This window comes from Ranitomeya imitator, chromosome 1, assembly GCF_032444005.1.
Source record: "Ranitomeya imitator isolate aRanImi1 chromosome 1, aRanImi1.pri, whole genome shotgun sequence".
In the NCBI taxonomy this organism is placed as follows: domain Eukaryota; kingdom Metazoa; phylum Chordata; class Amphibia; order Anura; family Dendrobatidae; genus Ranitomeya; species Ranitomeya imitator.
In genome coordinates this window covers 464765485-464787372 of record NC_091282.1, presented here as the reverse complement: position 1 = coordinate 464787372, position 21888 = coordinate 464765485, and the positions used below count along the sequence as shown (strand labels likewise).

Below are 21888 nucleotides of genomic sequence, written 5' to 3'. Positions count from 1 at the left end.
GTCACCGTTTGTGATGGTGCACAGGAGCTAAACTCCTTTCAGATGTAGTAGATGTTGGCTATGTTACATTGCCGGCATCTGTTTTTAACAGCAATGATTGGAGCTGAGCTCCAATCGTTGTTCTCAACAATTGAGATGATGCTGTTATTCTATTACAGCGTCATTTAAATAGAATGCTGCACCTATTGCGGGGCACCATGACAGAAGAGGCCTGCTGCAGCTTGATGCTCCTGAGAGCGCAGCATCATTCATCAGCGGTGACATCATCGAGGCCGGGCTGAACTGCGGTGACCTCAGGACAATGGGAAAATGCCAGTGATGATGTCACCGCTGATGAATGATGCTGCGCTCTCAGCAGCTCATTCACCGGTAGTTTTCAGCCGGGACCGTTGCATCTTGGCACCATCCATGTTGAAAACTATTTAGCCCCCAGACATGGATTACAGCGTGGGACAGAATGACGGACAGGTATGGTATATTGTTGTTTTTTTATTACAGGAGATTGAAGGCTTCGGTAGAATTAGGCGTTGCAGTAAGTATGGTTTAATTGAGATTAATAAAGGAGTCTGTGTCATTTTTTTAGTTAAAGGATTTTATTCTGGCTGTATTTTTATTTAACATATCACTATAGCATTATTATTGGAGAGGTGTCTTATAGACACCTCTCCAATAATAAGCCGTGGGCTTGATGTCACCTGACAATACAAAGGTGACATCAACCCCACAGATATGAACCCCACTTACCACCACTACAGGGCAAATGGGAAGAGCCGGGCAAAGTGCCAGAATAGGCACATCTAATAGATGCGTCTTTTCTGGGCAGCTGCAGGCTGTTGTTGTTAGGCTGAGGGGGCTAATATACATGGCCCCTTACCAGCCTGAGAATACCAGCCCCCAGCTGTGAGCTTTAGCAAGGCTGGTTGTCAAAAATGAGGGGGACTTTTTTTTTAATTATTTATTTAAATAATTAAAAAAAAAACAGCTGTGAGTTTTGCCTGGTTCGATCAAGAAAATAGGGGGAAACCCATGTCAGGTTTTTCATTCATTTATTTCGTTAGATCGTAGTCAGCAGCTGTGGAATATCCCGATCATCCGCTCCTCCACCGATCGTCGGAAGAGCAGGGGAGAATGATGAGAGTCGGCTTCAGCACCAGCCACCAGGGAACAGTGCTTACTGTAACTCTTCTTCCACCGGCGGCCGTCCGTGTGTTACTGATGCGGCACATGGACGACATCCGTGTGCGGTACGTGTTTACACGGAACCATCCATTGACTTATATGGGTCCGTGTGATCCCTACAGCTGCACAAAAATGGACATGTCCACGTGTTGGTCACTCGGACACACCGTGAAAAAACACAGATATGTGCACAGACCCATTCATTTGAATGGGTCTACGTGTGCCAGTGTCTCCAGTATGTATGAAAACTATCACCACACATACTGGAGACACTGACATGTGAAAGAGGCCTTACTCACAGCTGAGGTTTGTAGTATACTGTGGGAAATGTCAGCCCAAATAAGGAACGAGGAGGACCTGTCAATCAGGCTAGATGGGCAGTGATTGAAAATTTCAGTAAGAATGGCTGTATAATCTTTTATGAAAGTGCAAACTCAAAGTAAGTACACTAGCCTCATCAGGGCTGAGTAATAATAATCTACCCTATACGAGGGGCGATCCAAAAGTAATGATAATCGGTTATTTCTATTGCACACAGAAATTAAAATAAAATGTTTTCTTCTCTCTTAGGTACCCACTAGTCCAGGAAAAAAAAAATCACTTAAATAGACCACGATTCCCAGGAGCTACATTCATTTGAATATGAACTGCCGAGGAGTGAACATCAAAATGGAAAAAAACGAGCTCAGAGCTGTCATCAAATACCTCTGCTTGAAAAAAATGACTACCAAAGACATACACAGCGACTTGGTGGAAACATTGGGGGACTCTTCTCCTCCATATTCCACAGTTGCATGCTGGGCCAAGGAATTTAAGCTGGGAAGAACATCGACAGAAAATGAACATCGTGAAGGACGCCCATCCACGTCCCTCAATGAAGAAAACGTGAAAAAAGTTGAAGAAGTTGTATTGGCAGATCGAAGAGTGACTATCAGGCATGTAGCTGAGATCACAGGGATCTCATATGGCAATATTCAAAGAATCCTTGCAAAAGAATTGCATATGAGAAAGGTCTCCGCGCGTTGGGTGCCAAAAATGTTAACTGACAAGTAAAAGAAGAAACGAGTTGGCATTTCAATAGCAAATCTCGAAAAGTTCCAAGCAGACAAGGAAAATTTTTTGTCACGTTTTTTGACCATGGACAAGACCTGGATCCACCACTTTGATCCCGAAACTAAACAAGAATCGATGACGTGGAAACGAGCCGATGAACCAACGCCGAAGAAATTCAAAGTGTCAAGCTCAGCAGGGAAGGTTATGGCATCCGTTTTTTGGGACGCTGAAGGAATTATTATGGTGGACTATATGGAGAAGGGAGCCACTATTACGGGCTAATACTACACAGAACAAATAAGAAGATTGTGGGAGGCTATCAAGGAGAAAAGGCGCGGCAAACTGCGGGCTGAAGTGCTGTTTCACCAAGATAAAGCGCCGGCTCACAAAGCTGCAGTTGCCATGGCTGCCATTCAAGAAGCGGGCTTTGAACTGGTGGAACACCCCCCCTATTGGCCAGATCTAGCCCCCAGTGACTTCTTTCTCTTTCCTCGACTCAAGGAACACCTCCTGGGCAAGAAATTTGATGACAATAGCGACGTGATAACCGCTGTTGGGGATTTTTTTGAGGGTCAAGATCAAGAATTTTTTTCTAAGGGAATTCTAAGTTTAGAAATGAGATGGACTAAATGTATAGACTTGTTAGAAGACTATGTAAAAAAATAAAAAATGTTTTTGACTATATTCATTGTGTTTAGTATTGATTACCATTACTTTTGGATCGCCCCTCATATATTTTTTGAAATCTAGTGACAAACCATGGAGTACACAGATGAACTCCTCGTGTTTTACACTTGCACAATTGTATCACAGATAAAAGGCACAGCGTGTTTAATATACGTAAAATCACTTATCTCATTCCTTGTTTATTTACCCCCTTTATTCCAAACAACACCATGAAGTCTGAGCAGCCATCAGAAGCAGTAGGCCTAAATGGCTTTCTGTTTAAAAACTGTCTGGCTATGTGTTTACATAGCAGATGAAGAAGTCCGCGTGTGAGTGAAAGAGACATTGGGAACATGGGCTGTCTACTAATCTGGCCAGAATGTGGTCTTTAGTAATAAAAGAGCTCACCACTTCAAATAGGGGAGGAGGAAGCGGAGGAAAGGATTTACACAGCCATACATTCAAAACCACATAGCTCCTTTTCCTTTCTCCATTACTCTCGTTTGTCAGGGTAAACTTTTATGCACGTTCTGTGGTTATATGCTCATTTTCTTTTATATGTTATATTCTCTGTACTTTTAGAACTCTTATCCGTGTGTTCCTTCCTAGTAGTTATTTTAGATAAACAACAGTTTTTCTATTTTCCAGTTCACACTTTTCATTATATTTTTCAAAGATTACGGTAATTGCAAACTCGGTATAATTGGCAAATTGCACATATTTTGGTTCTTGCACCATTTTAATTATTGTGGTGACATTTCTCATACTGATGCAATTTTACTACACTGAGTGTGTCATCAGAAAATGAAATCTAGGATTTATGTTAAACATATTTTTTACAAATTTTTATAAAAATATACGTTTACACACAGTCTATATTAAAGAATCCTGAAATCTTGCAGTATTCACACTGAACATTGGACTTCATAATTAGATAATACCGGTACTTAAGGTACCGTCACACATAGCGACGCTGCAGCGATACCGACAACGATCCGGATCGCTGCAGCGTCGCTGTTTGGTCGCTGGAGAGCTGTCACACAGACAGCTCTCCAGCGACCACACAGACAGCTCTCCAGCGACCAACGATCCCGAGGTCCCCGGTAACCAGGGTAAACATCGGGTAACTAAGCGCAGGGCCGCGCTTAGTAACCCGATGTTTACCCTGGTTACCATCCTAAAAAGTAAAAAAACAAACGCTACATACTACATACTACATTGGACTTCATAATTAGATAATACCGGTACTTAAGGTACCGTCACACATAGCGACGCTGCAGCGATACCGACAACGATCCGGATCGCTGCAGCGTCGCTGTTTGGTCGCTGGAGAGCTGTCACACAGACAGCTCTCCAGCTGTCACACAGACAGCTCTCCAGCGACCAACGATCCCGAGGTCCCCAGTAACCAGGGTAAACATCGGGTAACTAAGCGCAGGGCCGCGCTTAGTAACCCGATGTTTACCCTGGTTACCATCCTAAAAAGTAAAAAAACAAACGCTACATACTTACCTTCTGCTGTCTGTCCTCGGCGCTTTTCTTCTCTGGTCTGGCTGTGAGCGCCGGGCAGCCAGAAAGCAGAGCGGTGACGTCACCACTCTGCTTTCCGGCTGACCGACGCTCACAGCCAGAGCAGGAGGAGAGCAGAGCGCAGCGCTGGAGGACAGACGGCTGTAGGTAAGTATGTAGTGTTTGTTTTTTTACTTTTAGGATGGTAACCAGGGTAAACATCGGGTTACTAAGCGCGGCCCTGCGCTTAGTTACCCGATGTTTACCCTGGTTACCAGCAAAGACATCGCTGAATCGGTGTCACACACGCCGATTCAGCGATGTCTACGGGGAGTCCAGCGACGAAATAAAGTTCTGGACTTTCTTCCCCGACCAGCGATCTCCCAGCAGGGGCCTGATCGCTGCTGCCTGTCACACTGGACGATATCGCTAGCGAGGACGCTGCAACGTCACGGATTGCTAGCGATATCGTCTAGTGTGACAGTACCTTTACAGTTCTGTAAAGATGACTCTAGCAATTTATCACCTCTTGGAATAAAACAATTGTAACACCTATATATTGATAATGCGGAATCTACCATCCACAGTAAGTGATGCACATAGTTCAGTGTCCTCTGCACAGATCACAGACCATGCATCGACCAATCTATTATAGAGTTCAATTATCACCTACTTATTCACATGGCTGCTAGAAGCAGCATCCGAGGTCCGTCACAAAAGAACAGCACATCGCTAGCGCGTGCCGAAAATGGCACGCGCTAGCGATGCGCTACAGGCAGAAATAACATTGCTGTCAATGGGTGCGCTAACGGACCCGTTGCATGGCGTTAATTGCGACATTTTCGCCGTGCAACGCTGTCCGTTAGCATTAACCCATTAACGCAGTGTGAACCTAGCCTAACAGCAGCCTATGCAAGATGGCTATCCCCATGATTATGTACAGAAAATAGACTTAAAAGTGTTTTCCCACAAACAAAAGTTAATTTTAATCAATAGATCTTGCAATAATAATAATAATTTCCACAACTTGATGCGTTTAAATAAAATGTTCCTGTGCTGAGATAATCTTAGAAATGTGCTCCTGCTGTGTGAAAGATTAGGGCTTGTAAACACTTCTGTTTCCAGACTCTCACCAAGGTCACTGCAGTTCAGAGGCCCAGCTGTGAGCGCAGCCTCCGTGACCTGCGGTAAGTTCGATGACGTCACCACTAGTCACTGAGGCTGCGCTCTCAACAGCGCATTTCCCAGTGGTTTTCAGCCTGGACTGTCACATTTTAGCTCCATCCAGGTTGAAAACTGTTTATTCCAGACACGGATTATGGTGTGGGACAGAACAACGGACAGGTGAGGGATTACAGGTGACCATGGCATCAGTGCAATGGACATAGCTGAGTAGAACTGTGTTTGATATTTTTAAAAAGTAAAAGTGTGTGTTTTTAATTTCAAATAAAGGACGTTATTCTGGCTGTGTTTATTTATAATATAACTAAAGGATTAGTAATGGATAATCGTCTTAAAGATGCCTCTCTATTACTAAGCCGAGGGCTTGATGTCACCGAACATTACAAAGGTGATATCAACCCCACAAATCTAAACCCCACTTGCTGCCACCACCACAGGGTAAGTGGAAAGAACCGGGCAAAGCGCCAGAATTTTCGCATCAATTTGATAAACCCTTTCTGGGTGGCTGCAGGCTGCTATTTTTAGGCTAAGGGGCCAATATCCACGGCCCCTTACCAGCCTCAGAATACCAGCCCCCAGCTGTGTGCTTTTGCTTGGCTGGTTGTCAAAATTGGGAGAGACCCCATGCCGTTTTTTTAAATGTTTGTTGAACCCCTTCATGACGAAGCCCTTTTTCGTTTTTGCATTTGTTTTTCGCTCCCCTTATTCCCAGAGCCATAACTTTTTTATTTTTCCGTCAATATGGCCATGTGAGGGCATGTTTTTTGTGGAACAAGTTGTTCTTTTGAACGACATCATTGGTTTTACCATATCGTGTACTCAAAGGCAGAAAAAATTTCTAAGTGCCGTGAAATTTTTAAAAAAGTGCAATTCCTCAACTGTTTTTTTTTTTTTTTTTACTATGTTAACCAATACTAAAACTGGCCTACTATTATGATTCTCTAGGTCATTACGAGTTCATAGACACCAAACATGGATAGGTTCTTTTTTATTTAAGTGGTGAAAAAAAATCCAAACTTTGTTAAAAAAAAATAAATTGCACCATTTTCCGATACCCATAGAGCAGTGTTCCCCAACTCCGGTCCTCAAGAGCCACCAACACGTCATGTTTTGAGGATTTCCTTAGTTTTGCACAGGTCATTGAATGCTTGCCTGTCCAGGTGATGCAATTATCACCTGTGCAATACTAAGGAAATCCTGAAAACATGACCTGTTGATGGCTCTTGAGGACCGGACTTGGCGAACACTGCCATAGAGTCTCCATTGTTTGTGATCTGGGGCTGGGTGAGGCCTTATTTTTTGCGTGCCAAGTTTTTAATGATACCATTTTGGTGTGGATACGATCTTTTGATCTCCCGTTATTGCATTTTACTGCAATGTTGAGGCGACCAAAAAAACGTAATTCTGGCGTTTTGACTTTTTTTTCGCTACGCCGTTTACGGATTAGATTAATTCTTTCTATAGCTTGATACATCGGGCGATTCTGAATGCGGCGATACCAAATAAGTGTATGTTTACTGTTTTATTTTTAATGGGGCAAAAGGGGGATGATTTGAACTGTTGTATTTTTTTATTTTTTTAATATACACTGCTCAAAAAAATAAAGGGAGCACTAAAATCCCACATCCCAGATATCACTGAATGAAATATTCCAGTTGTAAATCTTTATTCGTTGCATAGTGGAATGTGTTGAGAACAATAAACCTAAAAATGATCAACGTAAATCACAACTAATATCCCACGGAGGTCTGGATTTGGAATGATGCTCAAAATCAAAGTGGAAAATGAAGTTACAGGCTGATCCAACTTCAGTAGAAATGCCTCAAGACAAGGAAATGATGCTCAGTAGTGTGTGTGGCCTCCACGTGTCTGTATGATCTCCCTACACCTGGGCATGCTCCTGATGAGGCGGCGGATGTTCTCCTGAGGGATCTCCTCCCAGACCTGGACTAAAGCATCCGCCAACTCCTGGACAGTCTGTAGTGCAACGTGACATTGGTGGATGGTACGAGACATGATGTCCCAGTTTTGTTCACTTGGATTCAGGTCTGGGGAACAGGTGTGCCAGTCCATAACTTCAATGCCTTCATCTTGCAGGAACTCCTGAGACACTCCAGCCACATGAGGTCTGGCATTGTCCTGCATTAGGAGGAACCCAGGGCCAACCGCACTAGCATATGGTCTCACAAGTGGCCTGAGGATCTCATCTCGGTACCTAATGGCAGTCAGGCTACCTCTGGCGAGCACATGGAGGGCTGTGCAGCCCTCCAAAGAAATGCCAACCCACACCATTACTGACCCACTGCCAAACCGGTCATGCTGAAGGATGTTGCAGGCAGCAGATTGCTCTCCACGGCGTCTACAGACTCTGTCATGTCTGTCACATGTGCTCAGTGTGAACCTGCTTTCATCTATGAAGAGCGCAGGGCGCCAGTGGTAAATTTGCCAATCCTGGTGTTCTGTGGCAAATGTCAAGCGTCCTGCACGGTGTTGGGCTGTGAGCACAACCCCCATCTGTGGACATCGGGCACTTAGACCATCCTCATAGAATCGATTTCTAACCGTTTGTGCAGACACACGCACAATTGTGGCCTCCTGGAGGTCATTTTGCAGGGCTATAGCAGTACTCCTCCTGTTCCTCCTTGCACAAAGACTAAGGTAGCGGTCCTGCTGCTGGGTTGTTGCCCTCCTGCTGCCCCCTCCAGGTCTCCTGGTATACTGGCCTGTCTCCTGGTAGCGCCTCCCGACTCTGGACACTACACTGACAGACAGAGCAAACCTTCTTGCCACAGCTTGCATTGATGTGCCATCCTGGATGAGCTGCACTACCTGAGCCAATTGTGTGGGTTGTAGAGTCCGTCTCATGCTACCATGAGTGTGAAAGCACACCCAGCATTCAAAAGTGACCAAAACATCAGCCAGAAAGCATTGGTACTGAGATGTGGTCTGTGGTCCCCGCCTGCAGAACCACTCCTTTATTGAGGGTGTCTTGATAATTGCCAATAATTTCCATCTGTTGTCTATTCCAGTTGCACAAAAGCATGTGAAATTGATTGTCAAACAGTGTTGCTTCCTAAGTGGACAGTTTGATTTCACAGAAGTTTGATTTACTTGGAGTTATATTCTGTAGTTTAAGTGTTCCCTTTATTTTTTTGAGCAGTGTATTTAAAAACATTTTTTTTTTACTTTTGGCATTCTTCAATAGTCTCTATGGGAGACAAGAAGCTTCCATAACCCAATCAGCTCTGCTACATACACGCGATGATCAGATCACCTGTATGTAGCAGAATTGCTCACTTGCTATGAGCGCCGACCATCGGGCGGCACACATAGCAATCCGACACCACTGGCAACCATAGAGGTCTGCTGGAGACCTCTGATTGTCATGCTAAACCATCCGTGACCCATGATCACGTGATGTGGTCACAGATGGGCGGGATTTCCGACACGCTTGCCAGAAGCGCACATTAAATGCAGCTGTCAGAGACTGACAGCGGCATTGAACAGGTTAACAGCCGAGGGTGGATCGTGAACAGCTGACGTGCCAGGAAAGATGTGGGTTCAGCACCAGAGCCCACACCAAAAAGGGAGACACGACATGCACCATACTAGTACTGTGCATTTCGTGAAGGGGTCATATCATTTTAAAAAATGGCATGGGAACCCCTCTATTCTAGATAGCCAACCTTGCTAAAGCTGACAGTTGATGGCTGCTGCCCGCAGCTGTCAGTTTTGCCTGGCTGGCTATAATAAATACAGGGGAACCAGTGCCATTTTTTTTATTTTTTATTTAGAGGGCAGGCGCCGGCTCATAGTAGCAGTAGTCTCCTCAGCCCTTGCCCGATCTCAGTTTTGGGTTCACGCTGTAATTTGAGAGCATGGGAACCATGGCTCTCTGAATGGTGGTATTAACCTTATCGTCAATCAGAGCCGTCAGTGTTCAGGGTGTCGAACCTGAACAGTAAAACGGAGTTCCTGGTGAAGACCGTGTTCGAAGTCCATGCCCGAACGGTAGGTGTTCTGTTTGGACTCTGAATTTTACTGTTTGGGTTCTCCCATCTGTACTGATGACCCCCGTGCCATTATTACCATACTCCTGTGAAAGCCAGCTGATTCACTGCTATGCATAGCACAAGTAATCATACTATAGCAGCGTGAAGTCCCCTAAAAGTATAATAATAGTCCCATAATACAGTAAAAATGAATGGTTTTAAAATTATGAAAAAAAGAAAAAAAAAGAAAAGATCAAATCACTCCACATTAAGAATAAAACAATTGCAAAAAAAATCTAAAATACACATTTGTTATCGTTGCATTCATAAAAATCTGACATATCAAAATCTAAAATAAATTAATCGGATTGGTAAATGGTATAATGAGAAAAAAAATGGAAACACTGGAGTTACATTTTTTTTTGCCTGCCACAACATTGCAATAAAATGCAATAAGAGGTGATGAAAACATTGTATCTACCCCAAAATGGTATCAATAAAAACGTGAGCTCAGGGTGAAAAAAATAGGTCCTCACCCAGCCCCAGATCTGGAAAATGAAAAGGTTACGGGCAGTACTAGCAAAAATTATATATGTATATTTTTTTTTTTTACAAATTTTCTATATATTTTTTTCACCACTTAAAAAAAAAAAGCCAAAACTATACATGTTTGGTGTCTGTGTACTCTCATTGACTTGGAGAATCATATTGCCAGGTCAGTTTTACTGTCTAGTGAACATGGTAAATAGAAAGCATCGCATTAAGAAAATGAATGGTGTCATTCAAAAGTACTACTTGTCCCGCACAAAACAAGCCCTCATATGGCTATACGGACAGAAAAATACAAAAGTTGGAAAAAGGGGAGGAAAAAATGAAAACGAAAAAAAAAAAAAAACAGACAATGCTCCGGCTATGAAGGGGTTAATACAGCAATTGGCCAGGTTAGATGCAACCTAAAAATAAGGCTTTAAGGTACCGTCACACTAGACGATATCGCTAGCGATCCGTGACGTTGCAGCGTCCTGGCTAGCGATATCGTCCAGTGTGACAGGCAGCAGTGATCAGGCCCCTGCTGTGCTGTCGCTGGTCGGGGAAGAAAGTCCAGAACTTTGTTTCGTCGCTGGACTCCCCGCAGACATCGCTGAATCGGCGTGTGTGACACCGATTCAGCGATGTCTTCGCTGGTAACCAGGGTAAACATCGGGTTACTAAGCGCAGTGCCGCGCTTAGTAACCCGATGTTTACCCTGGTTACCATCGTTAAAGTAAAAAAAACAAACGCTACATATTTACCTACCGCTGTTTGTCCTCGGCGCTCTGCTTCTCTGTTCTGGCTGTGAGCACAGCTGCCGGAAAGCAGAGCGGTGACGTCACCGCTCTCCTTTCCGGCTGCCCGGCGCTCACAGCCAGACCAGAGAAGCAGAGCGCCGAGGACAGACAGCGGTAGGTAAGTATGTAGTGTTTTTTTTTTTTTACTTTTACGCTGGTAACCAGGGTAAACATCGGGTTACTAAGCGCGGCCATACGCTTAGTAACCCGATGTTTACCCTGGTTACCGGGGACCTCGGGATCGTTGGTCGCTGGAGAGCTGTCTGTGTGACAGCTCTCCAGCGACCAAACAGCGACGCTGCAGCGATCCGGATCGTTGTCGGTATCGCTGCAGCGTCGCTTAGTGTGACGGTACCTTTAGACACCAATTAGCTAAAAACCAGTTTCCTCCCCCCTGTGCTGAGGAGTATACACAGATGTCTGTACCTGTGCACTGCTGCCGCTCTTCTGGTGGTAGGGGTTCTCTAACACTAACAAGCCTTATATTATATATATAGCCTGGTAAAGTCTTCAGACAATTTCCTTTCTTTTCCAGGATACCTTGAAGACAGTTTTGTGAAGTCTGGCGTTTTCAATGTTTCAGAGCTAGTGCGAGTGTCTAGAAGTAAGGAAATTTGTTATTAAATGCTACATTGCCTTTTCTAATAATGTTATCTCATTTTCTTGTGTTTATTTTACATTTGTTGTTGCTTTTAAGTTATTTATTTGTGTATCAGCAAGTTGCTGAGACCTGGGGCTAGGTACTGTATTAACAGCTTACGGTTTGGATGCACCCCATGTCCTTGTATATTTATTTTCTAACACTTGCATGGAAATCTGTGCCTATAGTGCAGCGATCAGTGTTCACTGTCTCACTACTTTATTATTATTTATTTATTTATATAGCACCATTAATTCCATGGTGCTTTACATGAGTAGGGGTTACATCAAAATACAAATATCACTTACAGTAAACAAAACTAACAATGACAGACTGGTACAGAGGGAAGAGGGCCCTGCCCTTGCGGGCTTACATTCTACAGGATTATGGGGAAGGAGACAGTAGGTCGGGGGTTGCAGTAGCTCCAATGGTGTTGAGGTGGCCATGTGGTCTTTACAGGCTGTAAGCTTCCTTGAAGAGGTGGGTTTTCAGGTTTCTTTTGAAGGATCCAAAATTAGTGGATAACCGGATGTGTTGGGGCACTGAATTCCAGAGGATGGGTGATATTCGGGAGAAGTCTTGGAGGCGATTGAGTGAGGAACGAATGAGCGTGGAGGAGATAAGGAGGTCTTGGGAGGACCGGAGATTACGTGAGGGAAGATATTGAGAGATTAGTGTGGAAATATACGGAGTAGAAAGGTTATGGATGGCTTTGTAGGTCAGTGTTAGTAATTTAAACTGGATACGCTTGGAAATTGGGAGCCAGTGAAGGGATTTGCAAAGAGGTGAAGCAGGAGTGTAGCGAGGAGAGAGATTAATTAGTCGGGCAGCAGAGTAAAGGTACCTTCACACTCAGCGACGCTGCAGCGATACCGACAACGATGTCGATCGCTGCAGCGTCGCTGTTTGGTCGCTGGAGAGCTGTCATACAGACAGCTCTCCAGCGACCAACGATCCCGAGGTCCCCGGGTAACCAGGGTAAACATCGGGTTACTAAGCGCAGGGCCGCGCTTAGTAACCCGATGTTTACCCTGGTTACCAGTGAAGACATCGCTGGATCGGTGTCACACGCCGATCCAGCGATGTCTGCAGGGAGTCCAGCAACGAAATAAAGTTCTGGACTTTCCTCAGCGACCAACGATCTCCCATCAGGGGCCTGATCGTTGGTCGCTGTCATACAGAACGATTTCCTTAACGATATCGTTGCTATCGTTATGTGTGAAGGTACCTTTAAGGATGGGCTGGAAGGGTGCGAGAGTGTTAGAGGGTTGGCCACAGAGGAGGATGTTGCAGTAGTCAAGGCTAGAGATGATTAGGGCATGCACAAGCATTTTGGTGCGGGTTGAGGAAAGGACGGATTCTGGCAATATTTTTGATTTGGAGGCGACAGGAGGTGGCAAGAGCTTGGATGTGTGGTTTGAAGGTCAGGGCAGAGTCAAGAGTTAAGGCCCGGTCACACATAGCGAGATCGCTAGCGAGATCGCTGCTGAGTCACAAGTTTTGTGACGCAACAGCGATCTCAGTAGCGATCTCGCTATGTGTGACACGTACCAGCGATCAGGCCCCTGCTGTGAGATCGCTGGTCGTGTCGGAATGGCCTGGGCCATTTTTTGATCGTTGAGGTCCCGCTGACATCGCTGAATCGGCGTGTGTGACGCCGATTCAGCGATGTCTTCGCTGGTAACCAGGGTAAACATCGGGTAACTAAGCGCAGGGCCGCGCTTAGTAACCCGATGTTTACCCTGGTTACCATCGTTAAAGTAAAAAAAAACAAACGCTACATACTTACCTACCGCTGTCTGTCCCCGGCGCTCTGCTTCTCTGGTCTGGCTGTGAGCGCCGGGCAGCCGGAAAGCAGAGCGGTGACGTCACCGCTCTGCTTTCCGGCCGCTGTGCTCACAGCCAGACCAGAGAAGCAGAGCGCCGGGGACAGACAGCGGTAGGTAAGTATGAAGCGTTTGTTTTTTTTACTTTAACAATGGTAACCAGGGTAAACATCGGGTAACTAAGCGCGGCGCTGCGCTTAGTTACCCGATGTTTACCCTGGTTACCGGGGACCTCGGGATCGTTGGTCGCTGGAGAGCGGTCTGTGTGACAGCTCTCCAGCGATCAAACAGCGACGCTGCAGCAATCCGGATCGTTGTCGGTATCGCTGCAGCGTCGCTATGTGTGACGGGGCCTTTACTCCGAGGCAGGGGATTTTGGGGACAGGGGAAATTTCATTTATTTTGATAGATAGATCAGGTAGGGAAGATATGCGAGATGGAGGAAAGATAATGAGTTCAGATTTTTTTCAATCAGTTTGTGTGTAATCCTGGACTAAAATGTCCCTTATCTTATTTATAGGAGGAAGATGGTGTTATGTAACATAGCACCAGCTAGAAATCCAAATCCGCAAAGGCAATGAATGTCAGTAGTTAGAGTAGTCAGCAGTCCTTGTCCATCCCACCACTGATTCTGCACAGAAAGAATTTTACTGACCTTTCCACTGTGTTAATGTAAAGGGAAGTTGACGTCATCTCGGTAATGGCAAGACAATGCATTTTGTGAGCGAATTCCTGGAGATAAGCACCACTATTCTGTGTAGTGATAAGACCGTATTGACATTACATCAGAAGCACTCCTCAGTGTATGGGGTGACACTCTTTCATCACATCTCTATCCTTACAAATCTATGGATGCCCTGAATGCCAGATTCCCCTCCAGTGATTAGTCTTGCCTACTGACACCTTGAAGGATGTATTATTGGAGAAATTAGGTTGGCAGTAGTGCACACAACCCATTGTGGTCCTGGATATATACTGTGTATTCTCGGCTCCTTGCTTGTCACACTGTGTTTCTCTAATAATCACATTTGGGTTGTGCTTGTGGTGGGCTTCTTTCATCTGGCATTTGTTTAGCCTCTCATTTACCTCAAACCACAAGAAACTGTGACATGCTTTACCAGTTGCAAACACTAAATGATCACTTCCACCACATGCCATGTTGGGAACTTATTTCATAAATACAGTTAAAAATGTGGATATGATTTCACTCGTTTTTGTGCAGTTTTGTTATAATTACACCTCAACTGTATTGTCCATACATTACAGAGCCTTATTCACACTCTTTATTTCTCTGGAGACCTCGTTTACTCTCGGCCCCGTGATTCATAGGGGATTAAAATAGTTTGTAGATATAAGCCATTTGTGCTGGCAGCTGTGTTCTCCTCTCAGGTATAAGGGCAGCTTTGAATAGGCATCCCTGGAATAGATAGAAGAGAAAAGCACTCTGCTGCTCATCCAAATATGCAAAGAATCCACCTCTGTCATCAACATCTCTCTTTCCAGCAGGGCTAATTGAAAGGACTATCTGCATGCAGTGAGTTTAGTGGGGCCCCGAGATCTGACCCTGCAGCACTGATTGATGTCCCACATGCAGTACATACTGTAGCATGGAAGTGTTGTTCCCGAGTGAAAGGGAGCCAGCAGTCACATCTAATTAACGATTCATCAAGAAATAATTGCACTATGCATAAATTAGGGACACCGTCATCTTTAAAACAAAAGAAGAATTCATTTGGACCTTGTTCCCAAGGTCTCTGATGATACAAAGCGACACTCAGCACACCAAGCCTTTGTATACAATGCAAGCTCTTACTTGCTACCACCAAGTGCCATCGGATGTACTTAATGGAAGCATTAGGTATGGGTATGATGCTCAATAATACTACTTTTTGTTAATTCTTTCAAAAAGATGATGGAAATGTGAATGGATTGTTAAACAGTGTAGCCTTAAAATAGCAATCTCACTCATTTGGAAATGAAGTTAGAGTAACTATTTGTGCAATTAGAATCTTTGACTAATAAAGTAGACCTTGTATAAGTAACTAGCTGTTCTTTCTTTCCAGCACCCATAACACAGGGCTCTGGTGTCAGTTTTCCAATTGGAGAGCCACTAAGCCAGCCATACTATCATGATATGAACTCAGCGGTCAGCTTACAGAGGTCATTATCCTCTCCACCGAGCAGGTAACGGATGAAAGGGACAGTAAAGCAAAAGTAGAACGTAGGATCTACTGGAGACAATATTCTGCTAAGTTACTTTTGTAAATATTTTTCCATTTTAGCTTTTATAAAATCGTCTGTGATGTAATACTGTCAAACTGAAGTTGCAACAATTACATAGATTGTATGACAAGCATCTAAGAGTGAATTTACACTGTGCCCCACTGACTGGTAACATGTTCACTAGCCACCAGTCATTTAATACAAGCCTATCCCACTGCACATGGCACTGAGCGATCTGTAACAGACCATTCAGTGCGCATAGTCTTCCATAATTCTTGAAGTGTTATGTTGAACAATTTCGGTCTTAATTCAGACCTTCATCAGAACTGAATGCAGAGGAGGAGGAACTTGGATAGACTGTGCAAGTACCGTAAGTGTGATCTGCGTCACTTAGGGAAGTGATGAACGTCTGAATTAAGACCCAAAACGTTCAGCATAACACATTAAATGCAAAATAAAAAAAGGAACTTTATTTTTACTATATCTCTATCTGAGTGCCATGTTTTTTGGATGACATTACCCTACTTGTGCACCTCTTTCACCCACCCAAGAGTGCCTAAAAGACAACATTTAAAGAGAGACTGTCGGCTGATTTATGCTGCCCAAACCACAGGGAGCATGAATCCAGAGCCTGGTTTCATGATTGGAGCCAAGTATAATTTTCTCTAAAATGCGTTTTAGATAAATATAGCTAGACGATCCATCTGAGGGTCATTGCCAAAGACATGACTGTTTTGGCACCGTTCTGGACTGGCTTTTCCCAGTGCCGCTTCAGGTGATACCTGTCAGTCATCTTTAGCAGCGCTAGGAGTGCCAGCTGGGGGCCCAAAACCAGAAATGGTTTTTAAACCCTACCAGCGTTTCTGAAAAACCTATACCTGGCTACAATCATGCAGCAAGGCTATGATTCATGCTGCCCGTGGTTTGGGCAGCATAAATCAGCTGATAGGTTTCCTATAAGAGAGCTTAAAGTTGATTATAGGTTAAATATGTTGGTAGCCGAGCACACCTTTTTTTTTAAATGGTGATCAACTACAAAAAACAAGTTAGCGACCTACTTATCACCTGCTATTGGTATAATACGTGTTGGTCAAGGCTGTGTCCATTGAGTACCTGCTGTAGTCAGGTGCTGTATAACCCAGAAGAAGGAGCTGTGCAGCAGCACCAGAGGAACGACAGATGAGGAACCTTTATTTTTTATTTGGCCACCATGCTGGGCTCATTTAAAAAAGTTGTCAGCTAACATTTTAAACTCAGGACTTATCCAGAAGGGATTTGCTCAGTTCATGTTGATGTAATACATACTAAAACTCCATTTCTATGATTTTGTTAATGTGTGGGGCATGGTGAGTTTATCTTAAGACTGTCCATCATTTGCTAATGTGAAATTATTAAAAGGCCAGTTTCAATGTAATGCCAAATTTACACTTATGTTCTGTCATAATGGTAGACGTTACAAGGTCATCCTTACAGTGGAAGGATCATTTTCAACAGAGGAAGTTTCCCTTCAAAGAACGGCTTTTTAATATTTTCCTACTAACAGTGATGACCCATACAATAGGACTGAACGGAAAGGCATACAAGGTTATGTCCATTCAATTAAACATAGAGAGGAAGTTTATCCACATGGAATTTAAAGCTACCACCAGAAGATCCAACCTTTTCTATTTCCTCATTCAAAGAGCATCAGACCTTATCCTTGTTATGTGCCACATAAATGTCCACACGTCCCTCCTTCCTCTGAAAGGGTTACATTCAGCTTCCTGACGAACGTTCACAAACTCCTAGAGTTTATAAAAAAAAAGGTTCACTCCATCGTTTTTTTATTACAGCGCTGGACTGGTGCTACTAATGTTAGATTTTGCACCTAATTTTATACTCACCACTGTCTGCAGCTCCTCCTGGCGCTGCTCCTGTCCCGCTGAACCATGTTGTGAGTACACTTTCTGACTGGCTGGAAGTCAGAAGTAACGGTCACAACAAGCTCTCAATGCCAGTCCATGAGATGCAGTGCGAGGCTCTCATAGACTTGCATTGAAAAGTCTGTTTCGCTTCAGCAAATACTGGAGCAGTCCGACAGGCCAGAAACTGTTGGAATCCGACTGGAGCAGTGCTGATAAAAGAGGGAAACGGTAGCTGGAAGGTATGAGAGTAGGGGAAGAGAACTTAGATTAGTAGCACCACTCCAGCACTGCAATTTTTTTTTTTTTAAACCTCTGGAGTGGTGTTTTAAATGTCTTCAGTGATAAGTGTGTTCAATGGTTTACAAAACTAAATGTTTACTTATCTTAACAGTAAAAGGCCCAAGACCATCTCTATAGATGAGAATATGGAGCCAAGTCCTACTGGAGACTTCTACCCTTCTCCAAATTCACCAGCAGCTGGGAGTCGGACATGGCATGACAGAGACCAAGGTACAAAGATTAACGTTTAATCATGCTTTTAACAGGTTTTGTCTGGCTCCTCTCAATGGATTCAAATATGAGCAGCTTTGTGGTGGTCCAACTCTGGACTCCACTCCTGATCAGCTCAGGAGAGGTCTGCAGCCTCAACAGTGTTTACCTTTCATGCCACCTACTTAGTAGTGACTGTGCTAGGTATTGCAGCACTGTTCAATTCAAGTGGACAGCTGCAATACCCAGCATAATTTGTATTAAGTTGATGGGCATGCAGGTACAGTTAGGTCCATATATATTTGGACAGATACAACATTTTTCTAATTTTGGTTATAGACATTACCACAATGAATTTTAAACAAAACAATTCAGATGCAGTTGAAGTTCAGACTTTCAGCTTTCATTTGAGGGTATCCACATTAAAATTGGATGAAGGGTTTAGGAGTTTCAGCTCCTTAACATGTGCCACCCTGTTTTTAAAGGGACCAAAAGTAATTGGACAGATTAAATAATTTTAAATACAATTTTTATTTCTAGTACTTGGTTGAAAACCCTTTGCTGGCAAAGACTGCCTGAAGTCTTGAACTCATGGACATCACCAGATGCTGTGTTTCCTCCTTTTTGATGCTCTGCCAGGCCTTCACTGCGGTGGTTTTCAGTTGCTGTTTGTTTGGGGGCCTTTCTGCCTGAAGTTTAGTCTTTAACAAGTGAAATGCTGCTCAATTGGGTTGAGATCAGGTGACTGACTTGGCCAATCAAGAATATTCGACTTCTTTGCTTTAATAAACTCCTAGGTTGCTTTGGCTTTATGTTTTGGGTCATTGTCCATCTTTAGTATGAAACAACAACTAATTAGTTTTGCTGCATTTGGCTGGATCTGAACACACAGTATGGCTCTGAACATCTCAGAATTCATTCGGCTGCTTCTGTCCTGTGTCACATTATCAATAAACACTAGTGACCCAGTGCCACTGGCAGCCATTCATGCCCAAGCCATCACACTGCCTCCGCCGTGTTTTACAGATGATGTGGTATGCTTTGGATCATGAGCTGTACCAAGCCTTTGCCATACTTTTCTCTTTCCATCACTCTGGTAGAGGTTGATCTTGGTTTCATCTGTCCAAAGAATGTTCTTCCAGGACTGTGCTGACTTTTTTAGATGTTTTTTAGCAAAGTCCAGTCTAGCCTTTTTATTCTTGATGCTTATGAGTTGCTGCACTGTGCAGTGAACCCTCTGTATTTACTTTCATGAAGTCTTCTCTTTATGTTAGATTTGGATATTGATACGCCAACCTCCTGGAGAGTGTTGGTCACTTGGTTGGCTGTTGTGAAGGAGTTTCTCTTCACCATGGAGATTATTCTGCGATCATCCACCACTGTTGTCTTCCGTGGGCGCCCAGGTCTTTTTGCATTGATGAGTTCACCAGTGCTTTCTTTCTTTCTCAGAATGTACCAGACTGTAGATTTTGCCACTCCTAATATTGTAGCAATTTCTCGGATGGGTTTTTTCTGTTTTCGCAGCTTAAGGATTGCTTGTTTCACCTGCATGGAGAGCTCCTTTGACCTCATGTTTACTTCACAGCGAAACCTTCCAAATGCAAGCATCACACCTCAAATCAACTCCAGGCCTTTTATCTGCTTAATTGAGAATGACATAACGAAGAGATTGCCCACACCTGTCCATGAAGTAGCCTTGGAGTCAATTGTCCAATTACTTTTGGTCCCTTTAAAAACAGGGTGGCACATGTTAAGGAGCTGAAACTCCTAAACCCTTCATCCAATTTTAATGTGGATACCCTCAAAAGAAAGCTGAAAGTCTGATCTTCAACTGCATCTGAATTGTTTTGTTTAAATCTCATTGTGGCAATGTCTATAACCAAAATTAGAAAAATGTTGTCTCTGTCCAAATATATATGGACCTAACTGTATATCGAGCAATATAAGCACTTAAAATACAACAGGACGTGTGCAAGCGCTGCAGTCTCTTCAGACATCTGATTTGAGGTTGACGTGTCAAGAGTTGGACTCCCACCAATCTGATTTTGATCATTTCTCCTAAGACTAGGCTATCAGAGTGGTCATCTCGAGTCCTAATAGTATATCCTCTAATGTTTGGACAGTTTGGTGCTGTGATTTGACTAAAATACCAACTACACTTGCAGACAGAGAAAAAGTGTGACCTTACTTTTCTAATAGTCACTTCTGCCAAGTTTTGTGGGGCTTTCCTATGCATAGGTGATATACAGTATGATGTTTTTGTGCCAACCCCTTTAATAATGGTGTCAGTTATCTTTTACACTTCATATCGTTTTTTGCTTTTCATTGGCATATTGTGTCAATTTAGAATTCTTATGTTTTCATTTAAGTACGGTAGATGCTGTATAGGAGTTATTAGTTGTTAGATACTCCCGTCATAATTATTTATTTCTTTTGCCGTGAGATGTCTCAATACTTCTCCTCAGAATTCATAATTAATATTTGATCAAGCATATTGTTTTCTATAAAGCAATAAACATGTTTTAATTTGTTAGCATAGAAAAAGACAGTGCAAGGAAAGCAACTGTACTACTTTCAATAAAGCTCCTTCTTTATGACACTAATGACGCCATTAAAGTAATCTCTTTGCTTTAATAGGCTCCTTTTTCCTAGACGTTATTTAATTGTATTATCCATTTAGTCTTATCATGGCGGCTTCCTAGAGGATAAGACTTGAATAGTAAATGGTTTTAATGTTTTATCTTTCAAACCTTGCCAGTGACATGACAAGAAGGATCTTGCTAGATTTACAAAATCTCATATACAATATCATCAAATATTGTGTATAAGATAGATAAACGATAGATAACTATTTATAGATAGACAGATGTAAAAACATTTATAGATAGACAGATGTAAAGACAATTGATACAGAAATAATTGATACAGTGATAGATAATAGACTGATATATAAAAGATAGATAGCTAATGATCAATAATGTATTTTAGCCCCCCCCCCCCAAAAAAAAAAAAAAAAAAAAATATTGTCATTTTTTTATTTTTTTTAATTGCAAAAAGGAAAATGGGCTGATGCAAAAGTTTGGGCACCCTGCATGGTTAGAACCTAGTATCCTTTTTGTAGCCAGCCAAGAGTCTTTGAATTCTTGTTTGAGGAATTTTCTACCATTCTTCTTGAAAAATTCTTCCAGTTCTGTGAGATTCCTGGGTCGTATTGCAATCACTGCTATGATGAGGTTTGGCCACAAATTTTCAATGATGTTCAGATCAGGGGAATGTGAGGGCCATTGCAAAACCTTTAGCTTGCGCCTATTGAGGTATTTTTTAATTTGACGTGTATTTAGGATCCTTATCCGTTTGTAGAACCCATGCTCCTTTCAACTTCAGTTTTTTACATATAGTGTTATGTTTGCAATTGTTGTTATGTATGAAATTTAATTGAATCCATTCTTCTCTCTACCAATGAAATGTTCCCTGTGCCATTGGCTGAAACACAACCCCAAAGTTTGATCCACCCCTATGCTTAATGGTTGGTGATATGTTATTTTCCTGAAATTCTGTGCCCTTTTTCTCCACACATACCATTGATCATTGTGGCCAGAGTTCCATTTTAACCTCATTGGTCCACAGAACTTGTTTCCAAAATGCATCAGGCTTGTTTAATAGATTAAATTTTGCATAGTTCTGATGCTGAATTTTATGGTGAGGACACAGAAGAGATTTTCTTCTGATGACTCTTCCTTGAAGGTTATATTTGAGCATTAGAACAATGTACCACAACTCCAGAGTCTGCTAAATCTTTCTGAACGTCTTTTGCAAACAAGTTAGGGTTATGATTTGCCTCTCTAGCAATCCTACAAGCAGGTTTCACTAAAATTTTGCTTGGTCTTCCAGACCTTA

The 21888-nt window shown here is 43.0% G+C and overlaps 1 protein-coding gene across 14 annotated transcripts in view; it reads left to right on the top strand.

The window, feature by feature from the left end:
- The window catches only part of NFIB (nuclear factor I B), a 686817-nt gene that overhangs the window by 555566 nt on the left and 109363 nt on the right, over nucleotides 1–21888 (top strand). For all 14 annotated transcript variants that reach the window (XM_069765080.1, XM_069765026.1, XM_069765061.1 and 11 more), the window contains exons 4-6: nucleotides 11445–11513; nucleotides 15439–15559; nucleotides 17894–18012. In XM_069765080.1, the coding sequence (XP_069621181.1) occupies nucleotides 11445–11513; nucleotides 15439–15559; nucleotides 17894–18012 (309 nt within the window). The remainder of the gene's footprint in view (nucleotides 1–11444; nucleotides 11514–15438; nucleotides 15560–17893; nucleotides 18013–21888) is intronic.